Source organism: Cuculus canorus, chromosome 8 (genome assembly GCF_017976375.1).
Source record: "Cuculus canorus isolate bCucCan1 chromosome 8, bCucCan1.pri, whole genome shotgun sequence".
Classification (NCBI taxonomy): domain Eukaryota; kingdom Metazoa; phylum Chordata; class Aves; order Cuculiformes; family Cuculidae; genus Cuculus; species Cuculus canorus.
In genome coordinates this window covers 27,639,390-27,659,481 of record NC_071408.1, presented here as the reverse complement: position 1 = coordinate 27,659,481, position 20,092 = coordinate 27,639,390, and the positions used below count along the sequence as shown (strand labels likewise).

Here is a 20,092-nt window from a genome sequence, read left to right as displayed (position 1 = left end):
TGTTCAAGACTAAGAAAAGACCACCTTAACACAGCCAAGAACATTCTCCAGGAACCACAGCAGCCTGCAAAGCCATGTCCCCGTGCAGCACTAGATGGGAGCCTCACCACGGAAGAACACTGCTGGGTTTTAAAATATCATGCTGGGAGAGATGCAAAACCCTGCAAAACAGCAGCAGGCACACATGGATCGTTGGTGACTGTACAGGGCTGTACACATGGCAGGAGTCACACAGGACAAGCGCAATAAGCATACAAACCTGTGGCACCCATTCCCTTCACTCTAGAAACACATGTGATGTGACATTTCCAGCCACACACATTACCCTCACGAGCGACTTTATGGAGAGGCAAAGAAATCTTTAAACACAACACAGTGGACTTGCACATTCCTGAGCGAGCCTGGATCTTTCCCTTTCAGGGTGACTGCCGCTCAACTACTTTCTGCTGTAACAACAAGTCTACTTAACTTAGCAACTTGTCACCTAAACGATGTGTAATGTTTGCACAGCTAAGGATACAGTGTTCAAACAGCACAGGTGGGGAATTGCTCGCTGGGATGCATAACTGATGTGGGGTCTCCGCACGCTGTGAGGGAAAGGGCAACATGACTGATTGCTTTAAAGTAGTCATCTCATCGGCCTGTCAATAACCAGCCGAAAGCCAAGCAGGTTGGGTCAGGTTAGGACTGCAGCAATTGGCCACCCGAGTGCCTTGGTATTTTAGGCTTGTTGCTATAATAATGCTGGGTTTATATCTTTACATAAGAAATTGCTTTGAATTTTTTTTTTTACCTGCATTAGATGTCTTGCCTGGTGGTCTCGTGGTCTTGCTTTCCAGGAGATTTGGGTTCAGTAACTGTTCCATGTTCTCTAGCTCATCAGGTTTTAAATAAATACAGTTAATTCTGTTGACTGAAGCCATAATTTGCCCTGCCAGATTCATATGGGTCACAGCAAGGTTGTCCCCACTTACTGGGAGAATGAGGGAGGTCTCCAAGGCAAAACAATTGCCATGGAGAATGCAGCTTCTGAGGACTACACCACCCTGGGGTATCAGACCCTGCAGAAGCCTCTCCAAAATGCTGGCCTTCTCTCTACCTCTTTTAAAATAAAGACATGATTCTTCATATCGGTTAAAATAAGATTTCACAACAGTCCAACAGAACTGCAACGAAGCACACGAGATTCTGAAAACAGAAGTGAAAAAAGAACGGCATCTCTTTAATTTCAGATGCATGAAGACAGGTAATTTCAGATTATTATTCCATTCTAATACTTATGCACAAGAGTGCTGAGTTAAAGTTGCCATGGGGAACAAGGCCAAATTTCTTCACTTTTCAGCAATTCATGATCATCCTTAATAAAGGTTTTGGCAGGTGATTTCTAATGCACTGAGCTTAACAGCCACACAAAAAATATGCAAGAAGAAAGCTACTATATGGGGATGTCTGGATAGAACAGGCAGGCATGGGTATATCTCCATTATCCACCTCTGGATAGGATTGTGACAGTCTGTTACTTTGTGAGTCACATTCCGCATTCCCATCCTGGCTTTCAGCTAGGATTGCCTTGATAAAGGCTCCATAGAGCACTGATTGAAGAGCACATAGAAGACATCTTGTCTCCTGCTTCTCAGCAGACCAGTGGGCCCTTCATAACCTCCTTCCACAGCAAGTTTTTGATTTCAGGGATATATTCCTCCTAGAAAGCCCTCTGAGCTTAGTGTAGCTTAGGCTACAACTGCCAAGGCAGTCTGCCCATCCTCTCCCTACTCACCCTGAACAGGGAGTTCGGCATCTGTTGCTATGGCCTAAATTTGGTGGAAATCATAGAATCACTTTTCAATCACTCTGCTGAAGTTGAAGGCAAGATACTTGGCTTGCTGACTGAAAGACGCACACCCACTCACTGCATTAATAAGATAAGGATACAGGCAGACACGGATCTGAACCTGAGAAGCTCCTTAGCACAGTCACTGAAAGCACTGACCACCATAAACACTGGTGTATACAAGGACAAAGGGACAAAAGAGCAAGACTCCCACTTATTAATGCATCTTCTTTTGTGTAGCTAAAGCACCATATGTACCCGACTCTACAGGCTGACAGCATATAAAAGCAGCAGGCACTTATAAACTCTCAGCAGACAGTAAAGAGGAAAAAAAAAAAAAAACAGAGTTAGAGCTGAAAAATGAAGCACATTACCATCATCGTGGTCCAAGGTCCACCAACCTCCGCAGAACAACAGCTCCCACCTGACCCCACCGGGCTTTGGATCAAATCCCAAATGCACAAGGTAAGCTTTAAAGAGATGTGAGGGACCAGCCATAAACATCTCTTACTGCCAACCCCTGCTGACCTCTGGCTGGATAAAGACAGAGACTGTGCCTCTATTCTTTCAAGTTTTCCCACCTATCCAGCTGAGGCAATGCAGTCAAACCCCGCAACTTCTTTTCTCTCTGGGATGGTCTCACTACTCATAAATACATCCAAAAGAAACCCCATAAAGCTAAGCTGCTGCTTTGTGCATAAAAACACATGCTTTGATTTAGGGGCATATCTGCTGAAAGCCAACAGGAGTCAGGACTGCAAGGATGCCACCACTCCTCTGCGGGTGTAGGGCAGGGAACACGAAGGGCATGGAACTCCATGTCTGACCCAGAAGTGGTAAAGCAAAGGGCAGCAGTGACGAGGCACTCAGTCAGCGGTCCCAGACACTGGAGCCACGATGCAGACTACTTCCCACCGGAATAAGACTGTCCTTGACCCTCATTACGAAGGCCATATCACAGGACCTCAGAGGGAGATGGGATGGCGTGAAAGGGAATGGAAATGAAGCAGTCTTGAGGGTTCTGGAATGAGCATGAAGGACTTCCCCAGGGATCAAGCCAGCAAAGCTGCTGGTTGTAGAAGAGCACAAGTAAACACAGTGGCAGGGGGAACAGATGTGGCAGTCACACGCCTTAGCGTAGATAGAAAGATAGTTCTGTTGACAGTTTCTGCCAAGAAGGCAGAATATTTCAAGAGCAGCTAGTGAGAAATGTGAAGCATGCTGCACAGTGGCAAATGCACTCTGCAAGACTTCTACGGTGAGCCGGCTAAATTTACAGCTATGTCTACCCACTTAAAGTAACCTGGACCACATCTTAGCTCTGTACTTGCAGCCTCTTCGTCAAATCCCAATGCATTTCGATTTCATTGTATCTAGACTTCTATTTTGCAGGTATTAAAACAAAATCAAATAAAAAAGGATCAGGAACACAATGACCTGACCACTCCTAGCTCCCAGGTCTGTCCTCAGCCTCCAAAACCTGTCTGCTGTCGTTCCAGTGAAAGATCCTGCCGCTAAAAACCTTCTGCAAAACCTCACTGCAATACACTGCACAGTTTGCTCACCATGACACACAGCCCAGCAGAGGAGAGGACAAAAGCCATGCTGCTCAGCGAAAAGGCATGATGCAGGCAAGGAGCATCTTTTGTCCCTGACGTAGGGGCATCAACTAAAGCCTGACTTTATAAAGTTACGCAATTCTGGCAGGCATCTTCAGCCCTTCCAGCTATGCTGACTCCAATGTAGCAAGAACCATTTCTTTATTCGTCAAACTAATTTGTTGGGGAGATGTGAGGGACTGACAGCCCTTTCCACACACAACATGAAGCAGACAGGCACTGAACACAGCAGAAAAACAACACTGAAGAACATCTCCACCTTAAAGGCGCTGTCTCACCAACAAAATATATAGCAGATCTGCATTGGCCCAGACCATTACTTTCCCTGGCAAGGACTTGGGGACAAAGCTCCTTAAAACAGTAGTAATCATATTCCACTCATGCTCCTTTTTACTGCCAGCTGTAAACTAGCTCCACATGCATCATGGTTTTGCATCAAAATGTGCACTGACCAAACCCATATCCAAAGGGACAAGGTAGATCCAATTTACAGCTTTGACAGGTCTGTGCACCCGAGGCGGAGCGTGCAGAAAATAGCCTGACATCTCACTTGGAGAGCGGTAAAGACCCCGCCAACAGAGCCCGATGCAGAGCCACAACGGTGTCCCACAAAGACCCAGCAAAAGAGCAGGGAATTTGCTGTCTGGTTTTTAGGAAACATGAGAGGCAGGTGGCGCTCACCAAAGCACTGGTGGGGGTGGAAGAGAGGATCCCAACCTGCAGCATCGCTTTGACAGGACAAATCCAAAGGAAACCACAGCTGCATTGTGAAGTGAATGCACTGTATTGAGTCACTTCAGCAAGCAGATACCACCCTGAAAACCACTTTACCTTTAGTGCATTCCAAACAATGCAAACGAAATTCACTCTGATCCAATGTCTCTATTACTGGCAAGACCAGTTATTTGATAGAGACAGGTGAAAAGCCCCAGTTCACTTCAGAGACTCCAAAATTCTGTCTGTTCATCATCAACCCAATATTGGTTTCTTTCTTTTTAGCACGTCTTTCTAATTTTAATGGAAACCCGAGGTCCATCCTGCTGACAACTGACAAGGTATTTACTAGCACGCTCTACAATGATATGGAAGAACTGTCCGGAGAAAAACCTCAGTACTTCATCTGGATCTCTGCACATCTCAAGTGGAGGGCACTGGAAAACCCCTCTGAAGCTGAAGTCTTCCCGTCTCATTACATCCCAGAGTTAGCACCCAGGCAAGATGACTTCAGTAAAATCAGACAACTCAAAGCTATTGCTCCTCTCTAGTTAGAAACACGATTATGTTGCATGTATTTATATCATCCAAACTATTCTTTTCCTAAAGCTGCTGGCTACCAACCATCTTTTTCTTTGCAGAATCAAATGAGGCTGCCACGAGCACTCCACTAATGCAGGTTCACTATCAAAAACGTTTAAACCATCCCCAGTTCAGGCAGATGACACGCATGCATGACTTAAAATACGGTTTTGAAAACACATGAATTGTCACTTCCTTGATGGAAATCAGGCTCCTTCATTTCATTCCCACCGAGCTGGCATTGCTCATGAAAGAGCAGGTGACTGGCAACAGCCCTGGAGGACCAGCAACAGAAAGGAGGCTGGGACAAACTGAGAAAATGAGAGAGCTGACACTGTGCTTTTATCCTTCCACCTCTCAGAACAGCAGCGGCAACTCGCAAGGGGTTAAGTAACAGGATTGACTATTTACCTGAGGATGAATCTGTGGTTTATCACACGTAGCCTCAAAATCCAGCACTAAGAAGTAGTGATATCTCTGTGGAGGGAAGGATGACATTGCTGCCATGGAAGCTCCAAAGCCGTGGGACGCCAGTTTCCTGCTTACAATGGACCTGTACCCTTTGAGAACACCAGCCGGGAGGAGGGAGCACACAGCTCGTCTTGCCCTCGGAAGTAAGTTTCGGGGAAACTTCGCTGCTCCAGTATGGAGGAGTGCTATCATTGAACATCCAGAGGCATCTGAAACTGAAAACAGACTCTTGTTACTCATGTACACGAACATTTCGCCTCTGCTAGCATCTCTCCACTGTCCTCCTCCAACAGGGATTTTCTCTGTGCTTCTTGGTAGAAGTTCCAGCATCACAAACCTGAAATAAGACAGTAACCTGCTCTAAGCATGATAAATGACATTTGGACTGAACTCATGGTGTCCAGAATCACAGGCAACTGTAAATTAACCTCTGTAATGACTCTAAATTACAAGCTGAGATACACAACAGTCATGGCTCCAGGCACTAGATCACACACCCCTGTTGAAAGTTATTGTAGCAGAACACAACAGAAACCACTTAAAACATACAAAATGTGATCTAAACCCCAGTGAAATTTATGAGGTTTTCATCCCTTCGTATACAACACAACTTCTGATACATGGCAGGAATTAAATACAGCAATACACATATCAACAGTACAAACCATCCAAATATCTTGGCCCTGAAACACCTCTTAGTCTACCGAAACCTCTGGCTTCTTGAACAGATCCATGTGTTTGGTGACTGGAAGGTCCCTCCCCAGGGAAGTTCTCATTTGCGCCGTGTATGAGGTTTCTCAGATATGTGATTCTAGGACCATACTCAATTTCTTACTTCAGATGTTTCTCAGAGGAGGATATTGCTACAACAAACCCACACACGAACTGCAGGAACTGTGCAGTGCAAGCAGGACTCCATAGGTTACAGTCTCCCTAACTCATCTATCATCTTCTGATGCTTCTACTCCTGATGTCCTATCCCTGGAGGTGTTCAAGGACAGGTTTGATGAGGCTTTGAGCAACCTGATCCAGTAGAAGATGTCCCTGGCAGGTGGGCTGGAACTGGATGATGTCTATGGCCCCTTCCAACCCAAACTATTCTATGATTCTATACTTAACAAATGGTATTTAATAAATGACATTAATCACATGTGACATACACACAGGCATACACATGCACAGCTTACTACTCAGACATGGGGTTTTAAACTCATCCCCACGGTCGGTCCCACTGCTTGTAGCTCTGATCGAGTTCTATCACACCATGTGCCACCCACCCACCTGGTTTCTGAGCCCAGCCTCCTCGCGCCTGTGCTCGCTATTTGCTCCACCGAGAAGGGCAGGGAGCACCCACCGCAGAACGGGCGAGGCGAAACGGTGGACTTGCCACCCGCAAACAATGTTGCTGTTTGCACAAAAGGCAGCGTTTGCTCTTTCCCATCCGTTAGTCCGTCAGGTAAATAATGCACGTGCCAAAACACACACTTAATGAGGTAAATAATATGCCTTGAGTAATGGCTAAATCTGTATTTACCTGCGAGACCAGAGAAACTCGGAAGGACCAGATTAGGAGATAATTGCGGCTGAGCAGGTTGTGTGCTTCGGGTAAACATGCATTTGGTAACCTTCTCTTCCCAAGGTTTTGAGTGAAAGGCAAAAATCAAAGGAGTTGGGAGGTTTAAGACAGAGCCACTGCCCACTGTGTCAATTCCATGGTGCAAAAGTGTTCCCACTTTGTGACGTTTCAAGGGGCTGTTTGCTTTATTAAAACAGTGTGCCAGGCAGCAGACACCCAGAAAAACAAGAACTCAAGTTACCGGACCATAACAAACAGCTACCCCACAAGCCCAACACTGCATTTATCCTAAAGGGGCTCAGCTCTATCTATTGCTTTTCCATCTACATCTTTTACTGTCATTAATAAATGCATTACAGCCAAACAGAAGCTCGTTATATTCACTTCTAATCTGCCCCAGATAAGAGATATTTAAGGTATACATGCTTTAAATCTTCAAGATACTGGCTATGAATCTCAAGGCCCACCACAGGAAATATAATATCTCAGAATAAAGCAGCTTGTAAGTTAGTTGCAGTAAAACCTGGTCTTTAGCCTACTGCATAAAGTAAAATATACAGTTGGAGCAGGCAGACTCCAACCCCTATATCAAACATAGGCAATAAAACATACATTATCCACCCACACACAGTAAGATCAGTACTTCTCTAATGTAACTTAACTAGCAAGACCAGATATAATCCACACAAATCTTTGGGCTGCCCGCCCCGCAAACAGCAGTGCAGAGGACCCCAAGCCACTGAGTCCCCACGGCAAGATAAACCAGCCATCTTGGCAGGATTTAGGCACATCACCAGACGGGATGTGACTGCACACCTGCAGGCCCTGGCAGGTCTGTGTCACACAAGTACTACGGGACATCAGCAGAAGGAAACAACAGCTAAGACCCACTGACTGCTTACACTAACAACTCCTGCATCGGTCCATGCCCAATGCTGGGATCAGGCTTCCCATGGTAAATGCAGCCTTCCTCCCCTACTCCTGTTTAGCAAAGGGAGTGATGCTCTGAACAAAGGTGCACGAGTGGGGTACTGGATGCTGACTCCCTTACACAAACAGCATACAAATGAGAGCCACCCCACTGCAAACTCTGCACTTTCAGCCAAATGAAGTTTTAACTGCATGTTTACCCAGCCACCGCTCCAGGTGCCCTGGAAAGACCTCACATCATCTTCTTTGGCAAGGTCAGAGTGCCTCAGAGCACAAGAGAGCTGGTGAGCAAACACTCTTTATTAGAAGTCATGTAAAGCATTTATAACAGCTACGACAATGCAAAGCACTAGTAATTATCCCTTTTTAATAACAGACAACAATGCAAGCAATGCAGCTTCAAAAATGAGAAACCCAGCTCTATCCATATAAATTCACATCCTCAGTGATTCCATTTCCAAACCTGCATAAAACACCATATACATATTTTTTATGCACGCAGGGTCAGATTATAATCTCACAGCACAAGCTGTCACATCTGGCATTCAACCTACTAGGTTAATATTTCATATCACACAGCTCCAATTCCTTCCACAGATACGTATGAAGCATAATGGGACCATGAACTGAGGCTGGACCTCAGGAATGATTTTGACAGATTGTACACAGACCTGGGAAAATGTGACAGCACTTTACATTCGCAACACCCAATAACATGGGAAACGGCCATGTGTGGTGGGCTTCAGCGGGAAGATAAAATTTGCATTATGTGCTGCACAACAGCATGTGCCACCTGTGGCATCAGCGCCTCTAATTAGCAACTGCCTTTTAAAAATAATTAAAAATAAGTTAATCTCTGGATATCAGCTGCAGGTACAGGGACAAGCACAAACTGACTACAGCTCCTGTGTTTTAGTGGTCCAAGTACATGACACTAAAGCATGACAGTTTGATCACCAGCAAGTAAGGAAAGCCAGGAGAAAGGCAAGTGCCAGCTGTAGGCACCGGCTTCCCAGGGGCCCCATGGAGCATGAAGCAGGGAATTGGCACCAGCGGCTGTCACACTCCAGGCTCCCCACCAGGGAAGCCGCTTAGGGGCAACTGTGAGCAGCAAGGAACAGGATGGGGAAGTCCTGCCACGTGAAGGACACCAGTGGAAAAAAAAGCCAGCAGGGCATTGCAAGTGCTCTTTCCCCATCTGCAGAACAGCCTCAAAGCCATATACAGAGACGGGCACCACACAAGCTGCACAGGATTCACATTCATCAGTGGCAAGACAAATCAGCCTATGACTTAAGCTTAATGGGTTCTTTGCACATAACATTAATATTTACCACAACTAATTAAAATCACCAGGCAGCAAGAGAAGGCATAACTTCAACAGCTCGCCTTTAACCCAAAACCATGCCCCTTCACTGTCTAGTTCGATAAGTTGACGTAGGGACAGGGCAAGATGAACACTTAAGTTCAGGTTGGAGTGGTGACCCAAGAAATTATGTTTCACAAGAGCTTCCATTTACACATTAAATTACTTTCTTAGGGCAATATGGCTGTCAAAAATAAACAAAACAAAACAAAAAAACACAACAAAAAACCCACACTAATCTAAAGGACAAGACAACGTGAAATTAAAAACTATAAGCAAGCAGGTTCTGTGAGTCACACACCTCAGTTTATTCCCCGCACAAAGCCTAGATAGGGGCAGCTGGGAGTCTTGGCCTCTAACAGACAACTGAAGTCAAAGCTAGAGCAACCAAAACCAGTCCAAAATGTAAGACAGGTTTGTCTTATTTTATTACATTGGAGTGTCTTATTTTATTAAATGACAAAGAGTAAAAATGATAGGGTAATAAAGATGTTTTTCGTTGAACAAAATTGCATGCATTTAGCAACACCTGGAACAGAGAAGAAGAAAAATGCAGGACATCATTCTGGTAGCTGTTCAAATGCGTACTCAAAGGTCAAATGCGAGCCCATATTTCAGTTGTGTGATGATATAACTGAAGAACAATACAGATAACTCTTTTTTTTTTTTTTAATCAACCTTAACCTAAAAGCAAATATTTCGTCAGATGAACTACAGTCCAAAAATGACAGCACTTGGCTAGCATACGTGGCAGGAAATGCGAGACCAGGAACAGAACCAGCTCACCCACAGTCACCGTCCAAACTTGAAAAAAGACCCCCCACATAAGTAAAACAAACAACAAAACACAAAACTTTTAAACCATTTTAATAACGTAACATCACTTTAGACAGGTAAATTTGCTTCTTTAATTTGTTAACCTCACAGTAGCAACTCTTGAACAGGAATCCCGTAGATTTCCATGGTTGCACTCACTCCATTTGTGGCTGGGTTTGTCTCCAGCACTGCTAGAGAACCAAGCCCATGTTTGGAAAAATCTGTAATGTAACTTTGCCAAACCATTGCCACAGGATGCTGGCATGCTGTCCCATTATTTTTCAGCCCAGACACATCTTGGCATTAATCATTTTTGTTTTACAGCACTCTGCAATCGCATTCAGCCTCTCCCCACTGCAGATGAAGAGATCCCTGTTCTCAAGAACTTACAATCTAAAATTAGATGAAATACAACAACTAAGGATAACAACAGAGAAGAATGAGGGTTATAGGAGCAAAGTCAGGCAATCACTCATAGAATGGTTTGGGTTGGAAGGGACCTTAAAGACCATCCAGTTCCAAACCCCTTGCCATGGCCAGGGACACCTTCCACTGGACCAGGCTGCTCAAGGTCCCATCCAACCTAGCCCTGAACACCTCCAGGGACGGGGCACCCACAACCTCCCTGGGCAAACTGTGCCAGTGCCTCACCACCTGATCAATTTCTTCCTAACCTCTAATCTCAATCTTCCTCCCTTCAATTTAAAACCATGCCCCCTTGTCCTACCACTCCAGGCCTTTGTAAAAAGTCCTTTCCCAGCTTTCCTGTAGCCTCTTCAGGTACTGGAAGCTGATCTAAGGTCTCCTCAGAGCCTTCTCTTCTCCAGGCTGAACAACCCCAACTCCCTCAGCCTGTCCTCATAGCAGGTGCTCCAGCCCTCTCATCATCTTCATGGCCTCCTCTGTATCCATTCCAACTGTTCCACACCCTTCTTATGTTAGGGATTCCAGAACTGGACACAGGACTCCAGGTGGGTCTGATCCAGAAGATACGTGCATCTTGATAGTTCAATTAAAAAAAAAAAAAATCTTTTCACTCTACATAGGTATCAGATACCCTCTATATGGCCATTATGAAAGAGGCAAGCGAACATGGAGTTTACTAAAGGATGGAAGGCACTCTCATCAGGTTAAGGAAGGTTTCTCCCATTTCTTGAGCTCATTCTTCCTGCTGTGTTCCTTGGCTGACATGTCAAAGGCATCACCAGACATGACAGCTATGTCAGAGCACTAGAATCTCTTCCATTGTAATACCACATACGTGATGGTTTGTGAGATCACAATGAGCGAGGCTGAAGGCACTGATTACTTAAGGAGGCACTTGCTGGGTCTATCGCATCCTATGAGGCTGGGAAACATACACATCTCAGTTCACTTGACAACACAATGAAACCCACACGAGACTCCACATCAACAGGATATGAACTTGTCCAAAGAGACCACCCAGAAGCCTTCCCAATAATGCACAGTACAATTCCACTCCAATTTTATTAGGCCACCTCTGCTAGGCAACCCACTTTTGTCAGTTCCTGGACTGGTCTCCTAAGACAGGCTTTGCTGTGTATTTTTAAACCTTCTCCAAGAGTAACTGTGGAGACACAAATGCGTCTAAGCTGGAGTATGAAGAAGTTCCACAGAGTTAGGGACTCATCACTTTGAGACAATGTAGAGGAAGGAAACAACAAAAATTAAAACAAAGAAGCAACAACAGAGATACATACAGAAAAAAAATGGAAAGCCACAGTGGAAGAGTGGATTTGGTACTAAGGAAAAGAACAGCTGCACAGCATCACAACAAGAATCCTCTTGTCCAGCCTCCTGCCTCTCACGGGAGCCATAAGAAAATGCACCAGGGTGAAGCTACACAAAATGGGGTTAACCAAGCTGATAGTTCTAGGAGGCCAAAAGGACGCAGGGCTGTCCTTCCCTCTCAGTCTTACTCTCCTGCATTACCTTACACCAGTTCCTAGGCTCATGTGGCCCCTCTCTGAGCCAATTCAACCACAGGAACCTGTAAAAAGACTAATGCAGTCAGAAAAAACCCCACAGTTAAAACAAGATAGTTTCCTGCTGATTTAGTGAGACAAATCAGCCCAAGGCCAGGCTGGATAAGCACCAAAGCTCAAAGGAGAGGATGGGCCCACGCTGGCAGAAGCAGGAGGGAGATGCGCCATGGAGAAGCTGTTGGCTGACTCAGTCACTCACCAAACCACGTACTCAGACCAGGACACAGACACCTGGGATGTCATGGCACTCTGCAGGAAACACAGAAGGTATCTTGGCTCTAGCAGCATAAACACATAAAACTTGGAAGTCAGAAAGCCTATTGGACCATCCTGTCTGAACCTCATGTAGCGCTGGCCATAAAGTTCCCACGTCATTATTCCTGAATTGAGCCCAAAGGCTCGAACGCCTTTCAGAAACGTTTCTGGCCTTGAATTGCAGCACCAAGTACGGAGAGTCCCCACTACCTTCACACAGCTCGCTCCAATGGCCAATCCATTTGCTGTCAAAAAATAACACGTCTTAGTTTTCATTCAAATTTCCCCAACCCTCATCTTCGGAGCAAGTTCTGAAACATATGGCATTTCAGCACTCTCAATCCACAGCAGAGCTCCTAGGGCCAGGAGGAAGAGATTTGTAAATACTACACGTCCAGTCAGTAAAAGCTCCTATTGCATATTGGCCTAATTTAGCAGAAAGGAGACATGGCAGGCCACCCTTTGTTTAATGGAATCTAGCACGCATAATTACTTGATTTTCATACACATGAATGCCACAGTTGTTCCAACCACTTATACAGCCACACACCTTCCTTAGCTGAAAAATTAACTTGAAGGTTAACACCCGAAAGTGCCAAATGAAGCTCTGTCTGGATTCAGGGAGACAATACTTGCATTACTCACTACCCTGGTCACTGTTGATATTCACAAACAAACTCCAGAAGCGCTAAAAGAAAGTCTGTACTCTGCCAAAGCTCTGCCCTAGACACGCAAAAGCAGGGTAGCAGCTACAATGGGACATAGTTTTCACACAACCCAGTCTCAGTGAGCCTGGAAATCCATCCAGGAGATGCTGACCCTAATATTCAACCACAGAAAAAGTAACAACTGTAACATATCCTGCTGAAATTAAAAAAAAAAAAAAAAAAAAAAAAAAAAGAATTATTTGGTGGTAATGGTGGTTGGGAGTGAATTCTCTTTACCTGGACATGTGGAGAGAATACAACTTCTCAGCTGACATTTGGCCAGCACACACAACTTCTCTCGGCAGAGAGAAAGTTGCCAAACGGCATCTAGCAGCAACAGCCAACACCTCTGGCTCTAGGTTATGCTCTGAGAGTCAGGGCTTGTTGTCTTCTCTCCTCGGTCCCCTGACTGTCACTGCACCATGCTCAGCACTACAAGAGTAAAACACCAGGAGTCTCTGCGATGACCATTTCCAGTAATAACACTCGCGTCAGATCCAAGCGCAGGCTTGTGCCAAATGCAGAGTTGATTAAGAGTCTCCAGTGCTCTCCTGTACAACCACAGCAGCCGGCCCTACACCATTCACCTGAACTTCACCAGACCTGCACTCTGCAGTCTTGCTGCTCTTTACAGGTGCCCAGTTGCTGGATTGATAGAGGCAGGCAAGTGCAAAAGCTTCATACATTTAAGTTTCTTCCAGAACTCCATTTGCAAAATTTAATAGGGAAAATATTAAAAAATAAAATCAAGGCCTACCAAAGTTAACAGAGCCAAAATAAGAGAAGCATGAAAACAGCTGAAATTAGGCCTCCTAAAGAAATCAAATTGAAGTTAAGTATGTCTCAACTGCAGAGTAGAAACTTTAGGTCTTATCAGTGTATACTCAATCCAAGAACTTTATTCAGCATCAAGCATACAAGCATTTTCTTTTTAATGCTTTAATGAGTTTCTTCTTTGGGATTTTGGTAAGGCTCAAATCTGTTTGGCGAAATATACTAACTTAAAAAAGAAAATAAACCAAAATAAACCAAAAAACCCGATGCACCCATCATGTAAAGCAACACAAAGTTTGAGATGAACAAGAACCTTAAAAGGGCCCCTCTCTGAAACACGACAAGCATTTGGTCCACACTATAAATTAAAAAATGAAAATGTAAATTCAGTTGCAAAGGCCAAAATTCAGTACTTCAAAAGGGAAGCAAAGATAGCTGAAATTAGATTTCCCAAGCTGACACACTGAAATGGAACCAAATGGACTCGAAACACATTACTTAAGAATAATTCATTCACGGAGAGAAACCTTCAAAGTCCAACTCCCACATCAAATGATATGAGATGCTAGAATGTTGCAAAGAGGAACTAAAGGACACAATAAATCAAGTTACCATAAAAAAAAAAACCAAAACAACACCAAACAGTCCTCTAACAACTGTCTAACAGCATCCGATGGGTCAAGCACCTTTGCTATGTACCTGCCTGGATCCCTGCATCCCTCATCCTTCACAAGAGCAAGCATTAGCCTGTTAAAAACTTGCTGGTCCCTTGCATCATAGCTGGAAGAATATTAAGAATTCAAACTACACAGTAGCTGTTAATCCAACCATTTCTGAAACCAAAGCCCCATAAGGAAAAGAGGTAAGTAAAGAAGTAGTAAAACAAACATCAGACTTATTAGCAAACACACCAGCAATGACAACGTAAATCCATCAGACAGACGACTCATAGAAGACAGAGCATAAGGGGTAAATGACAACACCTTTTCATACATCTCAGTTTAGAAGAAACACCTGTAACAGTACAGCAGCAAGGGAAGAACAGGAGAAGAAATCCCTACGAAATCAATAAACAGCTCCTGCACCTCTATGCTTTGTCAACTTTACTCCACACTCAAGATCTGAGAGAGGTGACCGGTTTAATCTCATAGAATTAAAAAAAAAAAAAAAAAAAAGGAAAAAAGATCCTGCACTTCTAAGCTTTCTCAAGTTTACTCCAGACTCAAGACCCAAGAGAGGCGAGCGGTTCAACCTCACAGGACAAAAAAACATAGGGAAAACCCCACATCCAAACTCCTGCTCCCCCTCCCCTGTGCCTGCGAGCCCCCCCCGAACCCGGCCCCCTCGCCCGCCCCGGGCAGCCTCTTCCCCTCCTCCAGCCGCTGCCCCCGCTCCGGACCCCGCAGGCGGCGGCTCCGGGGCCGCAACAGCGCGGGGCCCGGCAGGGCCGAGCCTCCCTCCCACCCCGGCCCCGAGGCCGCCTCCCCCGGCCCTGCCACCCCCCGCCCCGGGCCGGGCCTCCACCCCCGCCCCGGCGGCCCCACGCCTCCTCCGGGCCCGCGTGCCCCTCGCCGCCGCGGGTCGTGCCGCCGCCGCCCGCCTCCCCTCCTGCCCCGCCACGGCCGCTGCGGCCGGGCCGCTCCCGCCTCGCCCCCCGCCCCGCGCCGCGGCCGCTCCGCACCACGAGTGCCCAACGCCGCCGCTCACCTCCGCGCACTCTGACCCCCGGCCCCGCGCCGAGCGGCGGCGCCGCCGCCCAATCACAGCGCCACCCGGCGCCGGCGGGGGCGGGGCTTCCTGCCCGCTCCGCGCGCGCGGGGCACCATGGGGCGTGTAGTCCGGCCGCAGCACCGCCCACCGCGTGTGCTGCCGCGTGGCCGCGCAGACGGCGGAGCAGCAGCCCGGGGAGCCGCCCGCTGCACCCCGCGCCGTCCCTTCCTCAACGGCTCACCGCCTCCTGTCCCCTGCAGTCACCTCTTACACCCCGTGTGTCCCAGCTGCCCCTCCTTCCCTTCCTCCCGTCCCCTGCAGTCACCTCTTACACCCCATCTGCCCAGCAGCCACCCTATAAAGCCTGTGTGCCAGCTGCCCTTCCTTCCCTTCCTACAGTGAGTTCTTACACGCTGTGTGTCTCAGCTGCCACCTCGTCCCTCTCCCAATAGCTCACTTCCTCCTGTCCCCCGTTGCCACCTCTCACATCCCGTGTGCTGCATCAACCACCCCTTCCACCCTGTGTGTCCCAGCTGCCCCTCCATCCCTTCCTCCCGTCCCCCACAGTCACCTCATACACCCTGTGTCCCCCAGCTGCCACGGCTTCCTCCTGTCCCCTGGAGTCAACTCTTACACCCGGTGTGCTCCGCTGCCACCCCGTACACCCCGTGTGTCCCAGCTGCCACCCTTTATCTACCCCAGTAGTAAACCTCCTCCTGTCCCCCACGGCCACCTCGTATACCCCATATGTCCCAGCTGCCACTCCTTCCTTTCCTCACCAGCTCACCTCCTCCTGTCCCCAATGGCCACTTCTTGCAGCCCATGTGTCCCAGCTGCCACCCCTTACACCCCGTGTGTCCCAGTTGCCATCTCTTCCCTCTCTCACCAGCTCCCTCGGTTCTCCGGAGCCACCCCTTACACCCCGTCTTTCCCAGGGGCCACCCTTTCCCTTCCTCACCAGCTCAGCTCCTCCTGTCCCCCAGAGACACCCCTTACACCCCGTGTGTGTCCCAGCTGCCACCCCTTCACCAGCTCCGCTCCTCCTGTCCCGTGGGGCCACACCTTACACCCCATGTGTCCATCCCATTGTGCCCGGGAAGCCATGTCATCGTGTCCCCAGTGCCACCATCCCCTGAGGCTTCCCCTTTCTGTGCTCAGCCCACGCCTCAGCAACCCCAGTGACAGCTCTGAACGTAATATCACACCTGCATGGTGTTCACATTGGCTGCAGCAGAGAGACACCAAGTTCCTCACACCGGGACAGCACTGCCCGTGGGTGTGGGGCTCCCCAGGAATCCCTCTGCAGGGCTCTCTCCTCACCCTGTTGCTGCCGAGCTCACAGCACCACATCACTTTGTTCTGGAACAGGTTGATATCAGCACGGATAACTCACTGTCAGTCTTACCAGCCCTCAGGTAGGGCTGCATCAGTGTCTCCTCCCTCTGTTTGATTTGGATTAAGTCAAAGTCAGGTCCCTCGGCAAATCTGGGGCTGTCTTTCCTCTCCCTCACACACTCCTTCTCTTTGCTTGGACATCAGTCACAAGTTTCCAGTTCTTCTGGTTGGACTCGATGATCCCGTGGGTCCTTTCCAACCTGGTGATTCTATGATTCTATGATTCTATGATTCTATGATTCTCTGTTTATGGAGTTCTCTGATCCTAAACCTTGGTCTGTACCTTGCTCAGTCTCTGCTAGACACCTCTAAGCTTGGATGTCTCCTCCCTATGCACGTGGCCGGCACCCTCAGTCAGGACAATCTGCTCCTCTACTTGGCTCTCATGAGACCACACAGAGTCCTGTGTTTGGTTCTGGAGTCCTCAGCACAGGAAGGACATGGAGCTGTTGGAGCAAGTCCAGAGGAGGCCATGAAGATGATCTGAGGGCTGGAGCACCTCCCGTACAGGACAGGCTGAGAAAGTTGGGCTCATTCAGCCTAGAGAAGGGAAGACTTCAAGGAGACCTTGTAGCAGCCTTCCAGTACTTAAAGGGGGCTCCAGGAAAGCTGGGGAGTGGCTCTTGGTCAGGGAGTGCAGGGATAGGATGAGGGGGAGTGGTTTTAAGCTGAAAGAGGGGAGATTTAGATGAGATATTAGGAAGAAATATGAGGTTGGTAAGGCACCGGCACAAGCTGCCCAGATAAGTCATGGATGCCCTCTCCCTGCAAGTGTTCAAGGCCAGGCTGGATGAAGCTTTGAGCAGCCTGATCCAGTGGGAGGTGTCCCTGCCCATGGCATGGTAGTTTGAACTGGATGGGCTTTAAGGTCCCTTCTGACCCAAACCATTCTATGATTCTGTGACACTCGCATCTTACCCGTGGTGATACACAATCTTTAGCTGATGGTCTCCATGTGTAACCTTTGGAAAGCGAAAGGACAAGCATACTATCTGGGGCCATTGCTCACTTGCTCCCTTCTTTGTCCCCCACATTGATTCATGCCTTCACATTCCAGCTCCTTCACACCATCCCAGATAAATCCACATAACTGCTAAGAGCAAACTGAGTCATCGGCTCACACAAATAGGACTGCGAGGGATCCTAGAGGTCGCCTCACTCATCTTCTTCCCACAGGTGAGAGCAGTCCTACCTCTTGGTCATCTTGCTGCCTTTTTCAAATCATCCCCTTAAGCCTTTTTTTTTTTTGTCTCTGTGCCTTAAAATATTGGACAAAGGCAAGCACTCGGGCGGAGAGATCACTGACTGCTGCTCCACGCAAGGCAGGCTGTTGGCACCTTCCCGGCTGCCTGGCTTTATTTACCTGGTGTCCCTGCCTTTAACTGTGCTGCTGACTCTTTGGGATGAATTTATCTTTTTGCTCTGTTTGTATGCAGCCTTGAACTTGGGAGGCTTGAATCATGAAAGTTGCATGTCAGAACTATAAAAATACCAACAGCAAACCATTTAATAATAGAAAAAGTTCCTTTAAGCACTCTTACATTTGGCATCTCTCAGCCTCCCACCCACATAAGCAAGGATAATGCGAAGTTTTACTTCTAAGCTTAGCTGTATCGCTGTGATTTGTCAAGCCCTTAGTGACTGATGTGTGGTTTGCCAGGAGCTCAGGAGAGCAAATTGAGGGCCTTTGTGCAGTAGCATTCCTTGAGCAATCTGCCCCTGCTCCTCCTTATCAGGGATGGAAACTGCTTGAGACATGCTTGAAAATACGCTGCAACCCCAAAGCTTGAAATTTAGGGCTCGCAGCCAGCCTGTGTTTTGAGAAGGATGAAAGAATAGACCTTTTCCCTGCTGACCTCTGCATCTAGCAGTAAAAATGAAATTTCTCTCAGTCTAGACAAACACTAAGTGGCTCACAGATGCGCGTGTGTCCTTTCATCAGCCAAACCTCTGCCGTTTCCCAGGTTTGTCAGGCAGCACAGCAGGCAGGAGATTTCCTCCTGCCCATTTTTTTTATTGGGTGGGGGGAAGTCCTTCTCCCAGCTGAGCAATAACGAGGAGCCACATCCTGGATTCTTCCGGCCTCAATGAACCCTGTATAGTCCATGCAAGTTGTCCTCCAAAAATTGTGGGATAACAATGTAAGAGCCTTCGAGCAACTGCACTTTCAAATAAGTCTCTTTCTCGGGCACAGCTCTCAGCTGCCAGAGAAGGCACCCGAACCAGTTTGAGGAGATCCATGTTTTATTAAATACTGTCACTGTTTCTGTAGTGTTCATATCTGAGCTTGTCTTGTGTGAGTGTGCATGTCTCAAATGAACACTGCAGGCCACCAAAAGTGTCACAGATTAATCTGGCTCACTCCAGGCTTCTGGAAAAATGACTGAGAGTGATCAATAGACATCCTTTAGCCTCCTCATCAATGCTCCTGTAGCATCCTGGTTGGGAACAGTCCCCCTCCCCAAGGAACTCATGCAGCTGCAGAGGTAGGAAATGCTAAGGACAACTGCCATGGGGCTCTGGGCGAACAGTGCTGAGGAACTGGTGGTGTCTGGGCTGTCCTGATTTACACGAAGGGCTACCTTCAAACACTGAGTGGAAAGGGTAGCTTGAAGTTTCCAGCTCTGCCTCCCTCTCCTATTGGGTCCCCTGTGCTGCTGCCAGCAGATGCTGCAGCCTGGTCTACAGTTACCTGTAAGTTTTATATGTTCTAAAACCTCAACAGTTTCTTAACAAAGCATCATTTCATTCAGCACAGATGTGGAGGTACCTCTGGATTGAGGAGTGAACAGGGCTTTATGAGAAGGCAGCTAACCAGTGAGGCAGGTTAAGGCAGAAAATACAGAATAAACCCCTCCAGACCCTGTGTGTAAGCTACAGGGGATCCTCCATGTGAATAAAGGGCTGAGCCCTTCCTCACCCAAGGTGAAATATCAAGTCGCTGCCTGCTGCTGGATCAGCACAGAGGAGGAGGGAGGGTCCCACTGACTGCCATCCCAGCCCTGCTCCAGGTGCTTCCTTCCCAAGGACCCATGGAGCACAGCTCCCTTAAAAGCAATGGGATTTTACGTGATTACAGCACAAAGAAACATTGCCTCATTTTAAAGGAGACTCCTTTGGTTCTGTGCAGCTGCTTATGCTGAACGCAACTTTTAAATGTCTTATAATACACATGACAAGTAGTCTTGTATCACTGTTTTCTACTTAACAAGTTAATAACGTGCCAACCCAAATCCTTCAGTTACTAACGCCACCGGTGGGACTCATTAACCAATGTGAACACATATTTAAGGGAATACTAATATTCACAGTGTACATTTTTATATTCACGTTGTCATTC

General features: G+C 47.3%; 1 protein-coding gene across 2 annotated transcripts in view; it reads right to left on the bottom strand.

Moving 5' to 3' along the window:
• ERI3 (ERI1 exoribonuclease family member 3) overlaps window positions 1-15,424 on the bottom strand; it is a 140,781-nt gene extending 125,357 nt beyond the window's left edge. Inside the window, exons 1-2 of one of the 2 annotated variants that reach the window (XM_054072408.1) lie at window positions 15,355-15,424; window positions 5,158-5,432 (exon numbers count right to left, since the gene is read on the bottom strand). In XM_054072408.1, coding sequence (XP_053928383.1) covers window positions 5,158-5,409 — 252 coding nt within the window. In that variant the 5' untranslated portion in view covers window positions 5,410-5,432; window positions 15,355-15,424. Of the gene's footprint in view, window positions 1-5,157; window positions 5,433-15,328 lie in introns of both variants that reach the window. The other variant, XM_054072409.1, reaches the window with a different exon arrangement.
• Window positions 15,425-20,092: the final 4,668 nt, after the last annotated feature.